Source organism: Oncorhynchus kisutch, linkage group LG13, assembly GCF_002021735.2.
Source record: "Oncorhynchus kisutch isolate 150728-3 linkage group LG13, Okis_V2, whole genome shotgun sequence".
Lineage (NCBI taxonomy): Eukaryota > Metazoa > Chordata > Actinopteri > Salmoniformes > Salmonidae > Oncorhynchus > Oncorhynchus kisutch.
In genome coordinates, this window is record NC_034186.2 from 37,751,939 (window position 1) to 37,771,401 (window position 19,463).

The following is a 19,463-nucleotide window of genomic DNA, read 5'->3' on the forward strand; positions in this document are numbered from 1 at the left end:
TTTCAAATGTATCTGAAGTTTAAATTCAAAGCGCACTACTGCAATTGTTTTACATGTTTAACAAATGCATTCATGCGGGGGTAATTCATGTTTTGGAAAGGAAAGTGAACAGTTTTCTAAAGTTTGCAAACAGTTTTTCCTCCGGCAGTGGACTGCTTCGGACGAGCATTTAAACGCATTGTTTTGGAGAATCCAATTGAAAAATTCATTGTTGTTGCGAAGTTTTTAATCCGGGGATTTTAAAAACATCACATGCTCGGTCGGGGGATCGGGTGCTTGTGCACAACACGCAAATAACACGCACATTCTTTCAATCCCAGGTTTCTTACTTTTTCCTATTCACAATTGTTTCAACTCTTTACAGACACAGTATATGGCAGATTGAAGAGGTTGCGAAAGATAACGCGTGTACGAGGATAAAGGAGATTCCGACCGGGATAACTTTTTCCAAAGATAGGGGCGCCCATGTCAGTCCGTGATTTATAGCCCAAATATGAGGTACGTTTATAGCCAGCGGTCTTTGATGGTCCTGTCTTCATTAGGGATCCTATCTGGGATTATGTCTCTGCTATCGGTCATTTTGATTTTCCAGATACAATCACAACAGATTGCTGTGAAGGAATCAACCCCCAACATCTCCATCGTGCCAACTAATGTTTGGGCAGTGCTTATGCCTGTGTCTATAGTGCTCTCTGCTCTCTCCCTCACGCTCAATTTGAGCTCTGTCATGGTCTGCCTTCTGCACAGCTACTTTACAACCGAGATATGCAGAGGAGAAGATACAGAAAGGTACACATTCATCAACATACTTTAAGGATAATGTATTTGTTGTCGGCAAGAATTGTATCACTGATGCACCTCCAGTTTATTTTGTTGAATAACATGCTTCAATTATATTAAAGTTGGACATTGACAGAAATTAAATTAAGAATATTACATTCTTATAAATTCACCACTTTCCGTGTGTACCAGGTGCAGAGGCTACTTGACCGACCACTCCTATCTCTGAACTCAGTATAAACTCGACAAACAATAGCGTTCCCTCGTTGTACACCCAGTGCACAGCCTATGATCTCAGTGGCCTAGCTCTTCCCGCGTTGGGTTAGAATTGTGTCTGTGATTTTTATGACTTTCATATAGATCCAGCTTCTGTGCACTCCAGTGCAAGTAATGACAAAGCATTCTATAAACTAATTTTGAGAAGAAAAGTATCTCATGATAGAAAAATAATGGACAGAAGAGAAGGCCTAATTTGAACCTTGAAATCATTTATTTATTTTGGTGAACTAATTGAACAATACCCGTCAACATACGATCATGTCATCATTGTCACTGATTGCATTTTCTTCATTTCCTCCCATAGAGCAGACTGGTTCCTATTCCATAGCCAAACTGTCCGACATGTGGCCATTGGATTATTTTGCCTTGGGGTTTCAGTATACTTAGCAGGTAAGACAGACAACAAATGTAAACAGTAAGGGCCATAATGAACTGTTTGAATAAAATTAGAAGAACCTTACAAATCTTTTTTACAAGTGGCACCACAAACTCATTGGCTATATCATGAGTATCAAACTGCAACATATTTGGTAGTATTTTTTGTTGTTGCCTTTGTAAGATTTTATTTGATATTTTATAAACAATACATACACATACAAACAACATCATACAAACATCCCACCTTCCCAGACCCACTAGCACAAACCCCCATCTCCAGCGCCTGCATCACTTTCCGCAACACGGCCTGAAACTGCTCCATTTTGTTTCTTGCCCGCACACTTTTGATTATTTAAATAATAAATCATTATATTTTTCTGTTGTGCTAATGATGGTGGATTGATTTCTATGTTTTTAGTACACATTTTTTTCAAAATGAGAAGAGAATCTCACTACACCCCCACATGCAAACAGATGGATTAAAAGTACATTTACATTGTAATACTTCTGACAGCCGCATTTCTAGCCCCGCCCACAACTTCCGGACTTCATAGCGTTCCCAGAAAGCATGAATTATTGATTCATTATTTGTTTTAGACTTAAGACATGACCTTACCTTGTGCTGTAGAATTTGTGAACTTTGTCTCTTGTATAATAAATGCCATACATTAGCTTCCATTTTTGTTAATTGTAATTTCTTTAGTTATCCCTCCATCTTGTGCCAACATCAGTTCTTAAATCTTGGTTCCAACAGTTTTTTTTAAGAGCTTGTCAGTGGGATATGCTCTCTGCAAGATTTGTATATCTTCCCTATCATATGAACTTCCTTTTCTGACTCAAATAGGATTCCCTCAAGGTTGCTCTGATGTCTAAATTATTTAAAATCAACATATTGTGATATGTAACTTTTAAGTTGCATGTAGTTGAAACTATCTACATTGGTCAGTCCAAAATTACTCTTTAATTCTATCATGGAAATAAATGTATTTTCTGTTGCCAAGTAATTTACGTTTTCTATGCATTTAGTGTTCCATGTGGGCCAATTTAATCGGTGAATTCTGAAATGATATCCAAGGATTACTCCATTGTTTTTAGGGAGTGATATTGGTTCTTGTAGAATCCTTTTCATGTTCTTCAATGTTGTTATAGTGTTCTTAACTATGAAGTTGTTAATGTTCTTTGCTTTATCCTTTGAAAATAGACACGTGAAAACATTCTGGGGATGAGCATGCACATCTTCAATATGTACCCATTGTTACTCTTTAGTGCATTTAATTATGTCGCAAGTAAAAGCCTTGGGTAGAGAGTTGAAACAATTCCAAGTCTGGAATATATATTCGGTAGTATTATGAACACTGTAGTCACCCCACATAACGTCATGTGAAAGCACTTTTCATTTAGCTAAAGCAGATTAATTTATCAGACATTACATCCGTTCAGACCAACTGTTAAACAATAACAGATTGTACCAAATAGAGCTTTGCGTGACCTTAGAAAGGACAAATTCATTCAGATTTCTACAAATATACTCCAGTTAATTTGCAGCAGAGGCAAAGGTCACTGCTTTCAGAGTCCCTTCAACTGATTGATACACAAGGGCCAAAACAATGGCGTGTTTGACAGACGTGCATTACTGGCATGTCTTAAGGCAGGTCCTGGCAAGGCAAAGCTGTTGGCTTTCCATTCCAGTGAATGCCTAGTTCAGGTGGGAGGCAGTGCACCATTGTAATGGAGGGTGGATGACCCCCTGATCCCACAGCTCCCTTTCAGTGGGAGCTGTGCAATTCCATAACGTCATCATCATATCCCAAAGTTATTCTTCTCTCCTCCCTCCTTTACCACTCCTGGGTCTGTTGTTCTTCAACTGCTGAAAGATGACCAAACATTAGTCAAATAGAGGAAAATACACACAAAAAAACAATGCCAATGCACTACAATATTTAGAGTTATTCATCCCTGGGAGAAAAAGGGACCTGAAAAGTGATCTTTCTCACAGTGTAATAAACTAGTCTTTCTGTACCTGTCACTCTGCGGTGCTCTCTCTTTATGTCAGTCTCACTCTCTCTCTCTCTGTTTCTTTCTCTACTGCAGCTATGTCCATCTACATGCTGCTGGTGTTTGAGGTAGAGACCGGCATCGCCAGCGCATGCGTACTGGCCTCAGGAATCCTGATTCTGCTGGTGATCGTGATTCACTCACTGGTCAAAGCCGCCCGCACCGCCCAACACTACCATGGTGGGGAGCACACTGACACCGTGTACCAGAACCAGCATGGAGAGTGCACCCCTGCCGTCCGCCACGGCGAGCTCCAAGACGGGGACAAACCCAGGAGGTTCCGCAACAACTCCCATCTCCACCGACAGTTGTCCTACCCTCCCTGTACTGACCCAAAGCAGCATCACCAGCATCACTCCCCATCCCACGGCCCACAGAGTCACGGCAGTGACAAGGAGGGCTACAGTAGTGGTGGCAGTGGGGTTGGCTCGAGAATGCAAAGGACCCTGTCGACAGAGTCGGGGCCGCTGCAGTCTCCGTCTAAGCCATGGAATGGCATTAACAATGAGATGAGAAGCGTGCTGGCCCGCAAGTCAGGGGCCTCCAGTAAAGACTCTACTCTAGTGTGAGATGCACTGCACAAGTCATCGCAGTTAGCACAAGACTAGTTCATTCCGCCCATACGATCTACCGTTCTGAAGAATACGGATAGAATATGGATAGAAAATAGCTGAAGCTATATAAAAGCTCTGAGCTATCCCACATTTCAATACAGTGGAATTGTCATTTTAATACACCTTTCTTAACATCCCTATTGACTTTTTACACACTAACCATGTTTGATTCCATCACTATTAAGCCCTCTGTAGAATGTTTACTTACTGGTATTCCACTGGAAAATGTTAGTGACTAACTAGCTACAGCTAATGCTTTTGTTGCGATGTGATTATATGATTTAAAGATTTGCTAATAAATGCTTTAATTTTCAAGTGTTTGGTAAAGACCAAGAATGATCCATGAAATATATCGCCAAAACTGTGTATAATAACTGTGAATAAACTCATTTTGTAAAATAATTTCAAACGTTGAGTATGTTGTTACAAAACACCCTGTCCTAAAAGATAAAGTGGAACAGTTGATGTAAACCAGTAGTCTAATAGCACATTCAGGTTCATTCCTTGTGCACTTTTCCAGATTTTCAAGTGAGTGCCTAGAAGTCCTTGTGGCCGAGTTAAAGCTAAGTATAGCTTTGAGTGTGATGCCTGAGGAACTATTAACCTTGGACTGTCTTTCAGAAGTCCGGAGGAAGTGGATGGGGGATGTGGTGGAGTGTCAGGAGGAATGGGCGAGGGGGGGGGGGTCGCTTCATGTGAGCTGTGTGCATGTGACAGTGTGGGGGAATAAGGAAGAAAACGTCAAACTTCGAGAAACATGAAAATAATGGCAAATAATAATGCAAAGAACGGGTGATGAATGAATGAAAGAAAGGATGATGATTGCTAAGAAAAATAACAAAGACAAGAAATGGTGGCCCATGTCTATGAACAGTTTTTTTTGGCTTTCACTCAAAATAAGTTTATCAGCCTCATCAACTCCACCCTTTAACTTGAACAGGGAAATGTAAAAATAAATAAATATCCTCAGCTGTGGTGAATGGAGGTTTGTGGGCAATCAGACAAATGGAAGATACACAGCATTGTTACTGTGTCCCAGAGTCAAAGTGAGTGGAATTGGTTGTTTACTGCCTCCTACCTGCGCCCCTGGGAGATGCTGATTTGTACGTTCATGCTGATGGCTGAGCCCATCTCTGCTTTTGAAGTGCAGGCTGCTGTTTGTCATGCTTTTCACTGCACTGGAAATGAAAAGATGAATATGTGTTAAATAAATACAAGGGCGATTCCATGCTAGCAAAAAATATTTGGGCCAATTCTTACATAGAAACTTATTTGGAAGGAACAATGTTTGATATGCTTTTTACATTTTTATCACTAACAAATTGAGAAAATTGTGATAAAGTGGCCATTTGAGGTCCTTTTTAGTCTTTCATATGTCACATTAATTTATTCAAGATGATTTATTTACACACTATGAGGTTGGAATAATGCTATGACATTTAGAAAATTATTACAATGCCCTTTTAGTGTAAAAGCACTTTGAAAAAACTGCCTGAAATTTCAGCCTGTTTTGGTCCATAGGTATTTAACCAGTTGGTTATGGCAATCCTAAATAAGTTCAGGAGTAAACATTTGCTGAAATCACATAAGTTGCATGGACTCACTCTATGTGCAATAACAGTGTTTAATATGATTTTTTAATTACTACCTCATCTCTGTACCCCTCAGTCGAGCAGTGAATTTAAAACACAGATTCAACCAGGGACCAAGGAGGACCAGGGAGGTTTTTCCTATGCCTTGCAAAGATGGGCATCTATTTGTTGATGGGTAAAAATAAAAAAGCAGACATTGAATATCCCTTTGGGCATGGTGAAGTTATTAATTAGACTTTGGATGGTGTATCAATACACCCAGTCACTACAAATATACAGGCATCCTTCCTAACTCAGTTGCCGGAGAGGAAAGAAACCACTGAGGGATTTCAGCATAAGGCCAATGGCCAACACTAACCTAATTTACAAATCAAATCAAATTGTATTTGCCACATGCGCCGAATACAACAGGTGTAGACCTTACAGTGAAATACTTACTTACCCTTGACCAACAATGCAGTTTAGAAAAATAAGTGTTAAGTAAAAATTAAAAATAACATATAATTAAAGAGCAGCAGTAAAATAGTGAGGCTATATACAGGGGGTACCGGTATAGAGTCAATGTGCGGGGACACAGGTTAGTCGAGGTAACCATTTGATAAGCTGTTCAAGTGTCTTATGGCATCGGGGTAGAAGCTGTTAAGAAGCCTCTTGGACCTAGACTTGGCACTCCTGTACCGCTTGACATGCGGTAGCAGAGAGAATAGTCTATGACTAGGGTGGCTGGAGTCTTTGACAACTTATAGGGCCTTCCTCTGCACCACCTGGTATAGACGTCCTGGATGGCAGGAAGCTTGGTCCTAGTGATGTACTGGGCCATACACACTACCCTCTGTAGTGCCTTGTGGCCGGAGGTCGAACAGGTGCCATACCAGGCAGTGATGCAACCAGTCAGGATGCTCTCGATGGTACAGCTGTAGAACCTTTTGAGGATCTGAGGACCCATGCCAAATCTTTTCAGTCTCCTGGGGGGAATAGGCTTTGTCGTGCCCTCTTCACAACTGTCTTGGTGAGTTTATACCATGATAGTTTATTGGTGATGTGGACATCAAGGAACTTGAAGCTCTCAACCTGCTCCACTACATCCCTGTCGTTGAGAATGGGGGCGTGCTCGGTCCTCCTTTCCTGCAGTCCACAATCATCTCCTTTGCCTTGATCATGTTGAGGGAGAGGTTTTTATCCTGGAACCACACGGCCAGGTCTCTGACCTCCTCCCTATAGGCTGTCTCATCGTTGTCGGTGGTCAGGCCTACCACTTTTCTGTCCTCGGCAAACTTAATGATGGTGTTGGAGTCGTGCTTGGCCATACAGTCATGAGTGAACAGGGAGTACAGGAGGGGACTGAGCACGCACCCCTGAGGAGCCCCCGTGTTGAGGATCAATAAGGCAGATGTGTGGTTACCTACCCTTACCACCTGGGGGCAGCCCATCAAGAAGTCCAGGATCCAGTTGCAGAGGGAGGTGTTTAGTCCCAGGGTCCTTAGCTTAGTGATGAGCTATGTGGGCACTATGGTGTTGAACGCTGAGCTCTAGTCAATGAATAGCATTCTCAAATAGGTGTTCCTTTTGTTCAGGTGGGAAAGGGCAGTGTGGAGTGCAATAGAGATTGCATTATCTGTGGATCTGTTGGGCGGTATGCAAATTGAAGTGTGTCTGGAGTTTTTGGGATAATGGTGTTGATGTGAGCCATGACCAGCCTTTCAAAGCACGTCATGTCTACAGACGTGAGTGCTACAGGTTGGTAGTCATTTAGGCAGGTTACCTGCTTGAAACATGTTGGTATTACAGACTCAGTCAGGGACAGTTTGGAAATGTCAGTGAAGACACTTGCCAGTTCGTCAGCACATGCTCGGAGTATATGTCCTGGCGTATTTTTTGCAATATTACAGTGAAAAGAAGGAAGCCTGTACAGAATACAAATATTCCAAAACATGCATCTGGTTTGGAACACAGCGGGCCGAGTGTCTGCGAGTTTTTGCTCCATCCTTGTACTTTATTGATGAATGAAGGTCACTGATTAGTAAGGAACTCCCCTCACCTAGTTGTCTAGGTCTTCATTGAAAGGAAAAAAACATAAACCAGCCCTCCATGGAATGAGTTTGACACCCCTGCACTAAACTAATTTAGCAAAACGTGGCAAAGCAATGACCTTTTTGTTCTGAATACAAAGTGTTATGTATGCAGCAAATCCAATACAACACATTACGGTGTACCACTCTCCATATTTTCAAGCATAATGGTGGCTGCATCATGTTATGGGTATGCTTGCAGTCATTAGGGACTGCGGAGTTTTTCAGGATAAAATAGAACGTACGGGAGCAAAGCACAGGAAACATTTGAGGAAAACCTCATTCAGAGTCTGCTTTCCTCCAGACACGGAAATTAATTAATCTTTCAGCAGGATAATAACCTAAAACACAAGACCAAATCTGTGACATGGTGAGGTTGGACCCAGGTGCAGAGAAGAGACCAGATGAGGAATCAATGGTTAAGGATAAACATAATAGTTTACTAACATTGCTCGTCCATATATTTCTATTCCTTTACTAGATTTACACTACCATTCAAAAGTTTGGGGTCACTTAGAAATGCCCTTGTTTTTGAGAGAAAAGCACATTTTTGGTCCATTAAAATAACAACAAATTGATCAGAAATTCAGTGTAGACATTGTTAATGTTGTAAATGACTATTGTAGCTGGAAACAGCTGATTTTTAATGGATTATCTACATAGGCGTACAGAGGCCCAATATCAGCAACCACCACTACTGTGTTACAATGGCACATTGTGTTAGCTAATCCAAGTTTATCATTTTAAATAGCTAATTGATCATTAGAAAACCCTTTTGAAATTATCTTGACATATACAGTGGTTCCTCCTTTAAAAGTTGTGAGTTTACACCGGGGGACTTAGGAGTACCCAGCATCACGGCTTCATTGCTCCAGACCACTGCAAGAGCACTCATTATGCATTTGGGTCCCAATGTTTTTATTTGACCAGTCATACAAAGTGGTTCCAATGATGAATTTGACGCGAGCCATCCGTCGCTGGTGACATTCTTCAGCAAAAATGGCTGACAAAACATTACAGTGGAAGCAAATATAAGTAATTAGAAAGGTCATAACGGGTCAAGCAAAACATTTATAATTGAGAGGAATATGTTAGTTAATGTAGAGACAAATGATTGTGCATATTTTTTTGCCATAAAGTTAATTTACGAAAATCGCTATTTAGCAATTTAGCTGACTAGCTAACATTAGCCAGCTAGCTAGTGTTATGATATGAGTATGAAATTGTAATTTGTGTTGTTTTATGTTTTAGGGACTCCTGAGAAAACCAGCAAACCAGGGTGTCGTCTTGTAAAACAGTGGATGTAAAGAATCTAGCTAGCTAAATTATTTACTGCAAATTGAATGTACAATAGTGTAAGTTTGCCTTGCTTATATTTTCCATGCAGCTGAAGTAACATAGCTAACTATTTGCTTATTGTGTAGTGGAGGATAAAAATAACTATGCCTATGGATGTGTAGCTAGCTACAGTATGTAGCCGATCTGTGTATGGACCTAAAACGTTTGGTATGAATATTAGTTCAGAGCCTATAAACCTCAGCTATCATAGTTGTATCAACTTCAGTCTGAATGGCATTAATGAAGCCTATGGATTGAGTAGAATATAACTTTATTGTGCCAAGGATCTAAATCCAATATACACACGTACTATATGCATGTACTGAATGTATTACAATCATAGACTTCAGTGTTTACCACTCCTGCTCCTGTGACATCAATGATTACATGTTGTAACTATGCAATAGACTAGAAACATGATTTAAGTAAAGGATGATTTGTAATTCATATATACAGAAGAAAAAACAGTACACTACACTTCCTATGCATATCTAACTCCCTTCATCTGCATTAATCTGAGGGCACAGGATAGGTGTACTATTTCAATGAGATATTTTCAACCAGTGGAGAATGTGAAACGCTTTATTGAAAGTTCATTATCCAGGTGTTATAAATACATACATTATAAATAAAAGTTCAATCTGTACTTCAATGCACATATGGTGTGCATTATAAAAAGAGAGGTGGGAAGATGTATAGAAGACAGAAAAGGAAAGCAGTAAAACAGGAGCAGGGAAGACAGCATATGATTAATGACTTACAGTGCTACCCTAATATTCTCTCAGTTCATCACAATTACATCGTGTCTCTAGCAGTGTCTCCTAACCAGCCTTGGGCTCCCAGTCGGCTGGAAGGTTATCTTAAGAGCGGGTGAGGTGGCGATGACGGGACTGGCTTCCTCTCTCACATCAAAACATACATGCAGACGATAGACAGAAGGATAGAGAGCATGATTAAGCTTTGTTTTTAAAAATTCTAACACAGTCAGTCATCATAATCAACAGGAGGTGAAATGCAAAACTGACCTTGGATCATTAACTCTGGTATTACTACATCTACCTGTATGTCAATGTAAAGCATCTTTAATAATACTTCCTGTTGACCCGACCAAGTGACCTCTCAACTATGATCATGCTGTGCCCTCTGTGTCAGCCAGTTCAGATGCGAGAGGGGTTCACCGACACAGCTGATATAACCTATAGGATTTAGGGAGAAGGGGGATGAAGTGAAGGAGACCAACTGTTATTGCGAAAATAAGGTAGTTAAAGAGACTATTCAACAGGAATCTGTGTGTAGTCTCACCTGGTGTCCACACTAAGTGGCTACTGAGTCCTCATGCTGAAAAACAGACACAGGAGGACAAACAATACAAGATAATGTCATTAGACTTTTACATTACCAGATCACAAATGAATACATAAATACCACTTGAAGCTTGATGACGACCTGATCATTGGACCTGATCATCATCATCAGTTGTGTAGTGCTAAGGCAACAACTGGTGAGGTGTCAGGTTCGCCTCTGTACTTAAAAGGGTGATAATTCCAACTCTGAAATGCTGCAGAGCTGCTCGCAGACGAGGTAGGAACACATATCCCACACAGAAGAGGTGGTAAAGAATTTGACAGGTCAAGGTAGCCTTCTTCCTCCAAACTGTGCAGCAATTTGTAGTACTGACATGTCACAGCACTCCATAAGCATTCCACTCTAACAGAGAGAAAGAAAAGGCTTTTGTGGGGTGTGGGGGACCTAATCCCTGTGGTCCTGTGGTCTTCCGCCATGAATTAACCTGTTTCATTATTTACGCATTACCAGTTGATGAAAAACAATTCCAATTTCATACATCATTGAAAATTTGTAAGAATAAAAAAGTTAAAATAACTTATATTTGATGGAGACATACATCTTAGTACCTTATCAATTTATGATTTGTATCAATGTGAACAAGAAAAGCCCACATGGGTCATCCATGCCTTAATGGCCCTGACTCTCTTGTCTACGGTAACTCTTCATAAGACATATCAGAATAGCATTCCCTGAGACATATTCTGTTCTTTCATCCTTCTGTAAAAAAAAGCTAACCGTTACACGTGAAATATGATTATATATCGACTATGAAACAAAATAGGACATGGCCTGCATATGAGTTGCCATGAAAGAAAGTTCAATTAATTAAACTGAAAATGTTCGAGAACAGGCATTTGTAGATAAATGTTTTTGGTTAGCTTAAGAATAATAATTGCATGATTTATCATTATATGGTGTGTATGTACAGTTGAAGTTGGAAGTTTACATACACCTTAGCGAAATAAATTTAAACTCAGTTTTTCACAATTCCTCACATTTAATCCTAGTAAAAATGTCCTGTCTTAGGTCAGTTAGGATCACCACTTTATTTTAAGAATGTGAAATGTCAGAATAATATTAGAGATAATGATTTATTTCAGCTTTTATTTCCTTCATCACATTTCCAGTGGGTTAGAAGTTTACATACACCTAATTAGTATTTGTTACGTTGCCTTTAAAGTGTTTAACTTGGGTCAAACGTTTCAGGTAGCCTTCCACAGCTACCCACAATAAGTTGGGTGAATTTTGGCCCATTCCTCCTGACAGAGCTGGTGTAACTGAGTCAGGTTTGTAGGCCTCCTTGCTCGCACACGCTTTTTAAGTTCTGTCCACAAATGTTCTATAGGATTGAGGTCAGGGCTTTGTGATGGCCACTCCCATACCTTGACTTTGTTGTCCTTAAGCCATTTTGCCACAACTTTGGAAGTATGCTTGGGGTCATTGTCCATTTGGAAGACCCATTTGAGGCCAAGCTAAAACTTCCTGACTGATGTTTTGAGATGTTGCTTCAATATATCTACATAACTTTCCGTCCTCATGATGCCATCTATTTTGTGAAGTGCACCAGTCTCTCCTGCGACAAAGCACCCCCACAACATTATGCTGCCACCCCCGTGCTTCGTGGTTGGGATGGTGTTCTTTCGGCTTGCAAGCTTCCCCCCTTTTCCTCCAAACATAACAATGGTCATTATGGCCAAACAGTTCTATTTTTGTTTCATCAGACCAGAGGACATTTCTCCAAAAAGTACCATCTTTGTCCACATGTGCAGTTGCAAACCGTAGTCTGGCATTTTGATGGCGGTTTTGGAGAAGTGGCTTCTTCCATGTTGAGCGGCCTTTCATGTTATGTCGATATAGGACTCGTTTTAGTGTGGATATAGATACTTTTGTACCTGTTTCCTCCAGCATCTTCACAAGGGCCTTTGCTGTTGTTCTGGGATTGATTTGCACTTTTCGCACCAAAGTACGTTCCTCCCTAGGAGACAGAACGCATCTCCTTCCTGAGTGGTATGACGGCTGCGTGGTTCCATGGTGTTTATACTTGCATACTATTGTTTGTACATATGAACGTGGTACCTTCAGGCATTTGGAAATTGTTCCCAAGGATGAACCAGACTTGTGGAGGTCTACAATTTGTGGAGGTGTGGAGGTCTAGGCTGATTTCTTTTTATTTTCCCATGATGTCAAGCAAAGAGGCACTGAGTTTGAAGGTAGGCCTTGAAATACATCCACAGGTACACCTCAAATTAACTCAAATGATGTCAATTAGCCTATCAGAAGCTCCTAAAGCCATTAAGTAATTTTCTGTAAATTTCCAAGCTGTTTAAAGGCACTGTCAACTTAGTGTATGTAAACTTCTGACCCATTGTTTTTTTTTATTTAATTTTTTTACAGGGACAGTGCACATTAATCAACGTTTCAGTAAAAGTGCCGGTTTTAGCCAGCCGGCTAATTTTCAACCGCAGTCCCTGGGCAGGTTATTAAAAACAATTACAATATAGACAATAGCAACATAGAACAAGCAAGACATAGCAACATAGGACAAGCAAGACATAGCATACAGACATAGCAACATAGGACAAGCAAGACATAGCATACAGACAGAGCAACATAGGACAAGCAAGACGTAGCATACAGACAGAGCAGCATAGAACAAAAAGCAGCAAGTCAAAATTCATAAAAGCAACAAAGTGTTTCCACACCTCACAAGCTACAGACAACAGACAACATGGAGAGCGGCAACACACAGCTAGGGACCATGTTCACAAATCTGATTGACCTTTAGCCATGTCTTCAAGCATTTTGTGAAAGTGTGATATGTGGTGCAGTTATGTGTGTCTGTGGAATTGTGATACAGTGAATTATACGTGAAAACAATTGTTGGAAAAATGACTTGTGTCATGCAGAAAGTAGATGTCCTAACCGACTTGCCAAAACTATAGTTTGGCAACAAGAAATTTGTGGAGTGGTTGAAAAACGATTTTTTATTTACCCCAACCTAAGTGTATGTACATTTCCGACTTCAACTGTATGTAATGAACCAACACTGAATATGTAGGAGCTAACCTTCGTAGGTGTCCGCTATGGCTTCCTTTGTGTCAGAAAGAAAATATTGGTTGTACCCAAATTGACAATTCCAAAAATTGCCAAAATGGAGCGTGGTTGATAGCGAAATTAAATTGGAGTTTTGTTTTCAAATAGATTTTTGGGGAATAAAACATTTTGCGGTCTTTTACAAAATATTTGATCGCAAAACATTTTATTTTATTTTGAAGCATCGTTTTTGCTTTCAGATCAAATTTTTTTGATTGAAAAGAAAAAAGTTTTGCTCGTCAAAAAGACACAAATGTACCTCCATATCATATAACAATTTGCCTGTGAATAACCAGACCTTCATATAAATTTGCTATGCAGAATTCTTTCCGCACAACCGAAGATGCTGCCATATCCCGCCAGCACGCCCACAAGCGAGCCACTCAGGCGGAGAATGACGCATGGAAGAGGGTGAGGAATGAGATGGGAGTAACAATTTGTTGCAAGTTGAGGAGTGGGGCTAATAGCTGAATAGACTATTCAACCTTTACTAAAGAATAGTCTAATAGCCAAGCTAGGTGTGGAAAGAACTCCTATCACAGACCAGATTTGCCCTAACGACCAAGGGGGAGTTAGAGCACTGATTATGCTTTTGGGTCCCAATGTACTACTGTGTCTCGGACAATGAATGGGCAATATAAACCAAATATATTGGTCATACTTAATACTATATGGTCATACTTATAATTGTACACGACTTCAAATGAAACAAGCAGGGAGGAGGTTTCGAACCCTCAACCTCCTTGCCCGATGTCCAGCTCGCTATCGACTTTGCACCAAAAGCATGCTTAATCCACAGAGTCGATGGAGCACGTCCTCGCGGTAGCTTTCTACTCAATGTAATAAAGTAATGACTTTTCAAATAAGTTATCTTACACTTTATGTTGGCTGACAATTTGTTAGCTACACTGTCCTTACGAACCACATAGCATATCATTACAGCGGTATGTACCAGTATGTTAGCTATGTACCTAACATTAGTAGTTATAAATCAAACTTGCCAGTATATTAACTATAGGCTAACTACCCAATGTTTATTGACTTGATTATTCCCGTCATTCTTAGCTTAGCTAAATGGTATAGTCATTGTGCGTTCTCTATGGACATTCGGGGGCTTTCGTAAATTGGCTCTGGCTATCTACTCCGATTTCAGAGCACTGTCGTTTGAGTTTCCCCAGAGACGCAGAATAATGGATTTATGAGTGCTCAACATCCGTTGAATATGATCGGTGTCAGTAAAGATTGGCAAAAAAAGCGCAATTAAATGGTTTCCAGCAGCACAGTTACAGCCACCAACGCTCTGGTTAACATGAAAACTGCCTAACCAGCTCTGCAAGAACGAGTAAAATGGTCAGAGTGGTCTCATTTGTGTCTGAAAGTAGCTAGCAAGCTATCCAACGTTAGCTTGGGTGTTTGACTGCCGTTGTAAGGCCAGAATGTTCAAATCAGCCCTACTCCTCAGTCCAAAAGTCCAGTGTGCACTCCGAGAGCGAAACGGTCTGAATTTATGAGCGCTGGCACTCGATTGAATTTAAGAACACACCCAAAGTCGAAACATTTCTAACTAGTCATTTGTTATGCGAAATAGCTAGCAAGAGGTTGCATAGCAACAGCATTAACTACCTGTAGAGAAGGCAAAGTGCAAGTACGCTCAACTGAAAGTTCAGTTACACTACAATCGGGGTGTGGAAACGTTATGCCCCTTAGATATTAATTTAGATTCGTCCAATCCTCTTATGCTGTAGCCTACTCCTGACCGTCACCTTGTACAGAGCCATGTTTTCTAACAGAAACCCTGAAGGTTTCATTTTTCGTTTCTCGGAATAGAAACACCATAATATTAATCAAATTAAGCCACATTTCTTAAAATCTTTCTCATATACTATGTTAAAAAGAGGTTTTAAATTCTCTGGTAATGCCAATATGGAAGACTGTCAAATGCTTCTCAAAGATGCCCTCTGGTGGTCAAACTAGCACTAACTCACATTAACAGAAAATAAATGGCCGACAAATAAATAACGTGCCACAGAATTCTGCAGCAGCCCGCAATGTGACACAACTTTTAAAGGAGGAACCACTGTAGTTGGCTCTGCGGGAGGCGTCTCAGGACTTGGTGGAGGTACAGTATATGTTCCGTAAGGGTTTTGGAGAAGATCCGGATGCCGTCGAGGTAAACAAAAATGAACCGATTCAACATATCCCTAAGAGTGTCATTGAACAATGCTTGGAAGACAGCCGGTGAGTTCGATCATCTGAAGGGCATGACTAAATACTACTCGGAGTGTTAAAGGCAGTCTTCCATTCATCTCACTCCCTGATTGTAAGCGTTGCGTAGGTCCAGTTTGGTGAAGAATTGTGCCCCATGGGCCATCTCCAAGGCGGTGGACATCAGGGGTAGGGGGTAATGATTCTTAATTGTAATCCTGCTCAGCCCTCTGAACATGAAGAAGAAGCCTGCACTAGCTGGGGATGTGGAGGAGCGAATTAAACCTGCCACCGGGGGGAGGGGGGTGGATCCGGGTAGGAGTTCTATGGCGCAGTCGTATGGACGATGAGGAGGGACGGTGGCGGATTGCCTCTTACTGAAGGCCTCCCAGAGGTCGAGGTACTCGGAAGGGAGAGCGGAAGGGGCTTGGTCTTCAATGGATCCTTGGGACCACGACGAGGCTCTTGGTGGGGGTCTTAGGCATTTAGTCTGGCACTTTTTACCCCAGTCTAGTAGGTGTCCCGTGGACCAGGAGAATAGTGGGTTATGTAGCACAAGCCAGGGGTACCCTAAGATAAGGTGGTTCTCTGGAGCAGTGACCAAAAGAAAACTAAGAGTCTGAGTGGTTCACCCCAACCTGCAGTAGAATGGGCTTGGTCTGATATTCCACCTGGCTGGAGCCAATGGGGAGTCCATCAAGGTCTTGAATCTGCAGAGGAATGGGGCATTTCACGCAGGGGAATTGTAATTCTCTGGCGAAGTCTTGGTGAATGAAATTATCTGCAGCCCTGGAGTCTATGAAGGCTTGAAAGTGGTGCTGACGGTTGTCCCAATGGATGGTTGCGGGTAGTGTCAGACAGTGACTGGGTAGCTGGGGTGTAACTGCACAGCTCATCAGGGTCTCCCCTTGTGCTGTTGAGCCCCAGCGTTTCCCATCAAACCGGGGCATGTAGCACGGAGATGGCCGAGACCTCCACAGTAGAGGCAGGAGCCTTCGCACATGCGCCTGTCACGCTCCTGTGGGCTCAGATGTGTGCGTCCCAGCTGCATAGGCTCCTCAATGCTAGGTTCTGGGGGCGTGGGGTGCTCAGGAAACCGGGGTGGTGTCAAAAAAGCACTCTCGGAGATGGTTGTCAATCCTGATTGCCAGCGTTTATCAGGGACTTGAGGTCCACGCCCAGTTCAACCTTGATTGAGTTAGACAACCCCTGGTGGAAAGCGGTGACCAGTGCCTATGTATTCCACCCACTCTCTGTGGCGAGGGTGCAGAACTTAATGTCTAAGTCAGCCACTGGTCTAGCCCCTTGAGAGATGTTGAACAGTCGGCTGGCCGCTTCTTGATCGCCGACTGGGTGGCAGCTCGGCAGTGAAGGCTAATATGGAGCTGCAGGACAGTGGCTGTTGTTTCCACACAGCCATTGCCCACGCCAGGGCCTAGCCTGAGAATAGAGAGATTATGTAGGCGTTCATGGCTTGATTGGTGTGGAACAAGGAGGACTGTAGCTCAAACACCAGATCACACTGGGTGAGGAACCCCTTGCATCCTCCCGGGTGGTCGTCATAACGCTCGGGGGCTGGGATCTTGGGTTCCCAGTGCAGGTTCCATGGAGGAACTACGGCAACGCCTGTAGCACTGTGTGATGAGACTTGGGCATTGGCTCCTCCTAGGTTGGATGGAGTCTACGTGCCCAGGGAGTTTCTGATATCTGGAAGAGTTGTTTCGGCTGCCACCCCAGCAGTGCTCCTTGGTGGGTTACAACATTCTTGATCTGGGTGATCTTTTGCTGGGTCCATGTTGTAGGCTGAAGCTTGCTTTACTTAGAAACGGTAACGGAAGGAACACAGTCACACTGGAAAACCCACAAATACTAAGTCTCGAAAATTTACTCAGGAGACAAACGCACACAATTCAAGCTTCTGCAAAGGACAACAGAAAACACACATATTTTAAGAGGGAAATCTTAATGAGTAAATTGGACGCACCTGAATGTTGTTAATGTCGCTAGGATGGTCTCTGCCGCCCTCTGGTGACAGGTGGAAAAAATCTACACTGGAGTTACTTACCAAGAAGACAGTGAATGTTCCTGAGTGGCCAAGTTACAGTTTAATCTGCTTGAGAATCTATGGCAAGACTTAAAAGTGGTTGTCTAACAATGATCTACAACCAATTTGAGAGAGCTTGAAGAATTTTGACCTGTACAATCCAGGTGTGCAAAGCTCTTAGAGACTTACACAGAAAGACGCACAGATGTAGTTGCTGCCAAAGGTGATTCTAACATGTATTGACTCAGAGGTGTGAATACTTATGTAAATTAGATATATCTGTATTTCATTTTCAATAAATGTGGGGTATTGTGTGTAGATGGGTAAGAAAACAATACATTTTGAATTCAGGCTGTAACATAACATTTGGAATAAGTCAAGGGGAATGAATACTTTCTGAAGGCACTGTATAGGTCTAAAAGGGCCTAAAATGACCCCTTCCATCATGATTTTCGCAAAAATGATTTGTGACACAAATGTCAAAAGCATGTAAAACATCCTTCCTCTCAATTAAGTTTCCAAGTGAGAACTGCCAGACTAATCTGATACACAAAATATGTTTTGCTTACGCTGGCATGGAATCGCTCACAATATTAAGTTGCATATAAATGTTGTCAATATAATTAAAAACCTATACAGTAGACCTAGGTATAGGTTAACTGCATGCATATTCTACAGTGTAGATTGCTCCTTAACTTGGCTCCTCCCAGAGCTGCATATCTGTCTGGGAGAGATGAGCAGAGATAAATGAATGTTGTTACTGCAAAAGTAGCTATGATTTCTTTGATGTGCGTTTTTGGACAGCCCAGCAATATAGCTACTGTAAAGTAACAAATGTCTACCTACATTTATTATCCTTAGTAGTATGCCTTAGTAGTATCCTTAGTAGTATCCTTATTATCCAGTAGTATGTAAGCTTTTGCTTTGGAGTCACCACTTACTTCGTGTAGCACTAGTCCTGGAAGGGACCTTCTAAAGTGCTCTTGCAGTCGATAAAGATTGCTAGTTAGCCAATACGTACAGGCTCTCAGTTAATTTTTCAGTCACTGCAGAGATAACCATACAATAATATAGCTAGGTTTACCAAAGCTATGTATGGTTAAGACAGGTATCGTTAGCTAACTAGCTACTAAAAGATAGCTGTTTAGCTACCATAGCTAACTAATGTGCAGCCAGCTAAAGTTACTAGCGAGCTGGCTTGCTAACGTTAGTTAAAGTATTCGCTAATGACCTCTTTTAACATGAAGTTGAATCTCCTGGTCCTCCATCTTATATGCTATACTGTATACAGTACCAGTCAAGTTTGGACACACCTACTCATACCAGGGTTTTTCTTTATTTGTACTATTTTTCTAATTTGTAGAATAATAGTGAAGACATAAAAACTATGAAATAACATATATGGAATCAAATAGTAACCAAAAAATTTGAGATTCTTCAAAGTAGCCACCATTTTCCTTGATGACAGCTTTGCACAGTCTTGGTATTCACTCAACCTACATGAGGTAGTCACCTGAAATGCATTTCAATTAACAGGTGTGCCTTGTAAAAAGTTCATTTGTGGAATTTCTTTCCTTTTTAATGCATTTGAGCTAATCAGTTGTGTTGTGGCGTGACAAGGTAGGGGTGGTATACAGAAGATAGCCCTATTTGGTAAAATACCAACTCC

General features: G+C 41.4%; 1 protein-coding gene across 2 annotated transcripts; it reads left to right on the plus strand.

Annotated features, from left to right (window-relative positions):
- The first annotated feature begins 254 nt into the window (after nt 1–254).
- On the plus strand, nt 255–4,508 carry LOC109901544 (transmembrane protein 221). Of its 2 annotated transcripts, none has more exons than XM_020497543.2 (3): nt 255–498; nt 1,364–1,449; nt 3,529–4,508. In XM_020497543.2, exons 1-3 carry the CDS (start codon nt 494–496, stop codon nt 4,059–4,061), a joined length of 624 nt encoding a protein of 207 aa, XP_020353132.1. In that variant the 5' UTR covers nt 255–493; the 3' UTR covers nt 4,062–4,508. The 2 variants fall into 2 exon arrangements, with proteins under 2 accessions (XP_020353132.1, XP_020353130.1); XM_020497541.2 differs by having other exon boundaries at nt 272–789.
- The last annotated feature ends 14,955 nt before the right edge of the window (nt 4,509–19,463 follow it).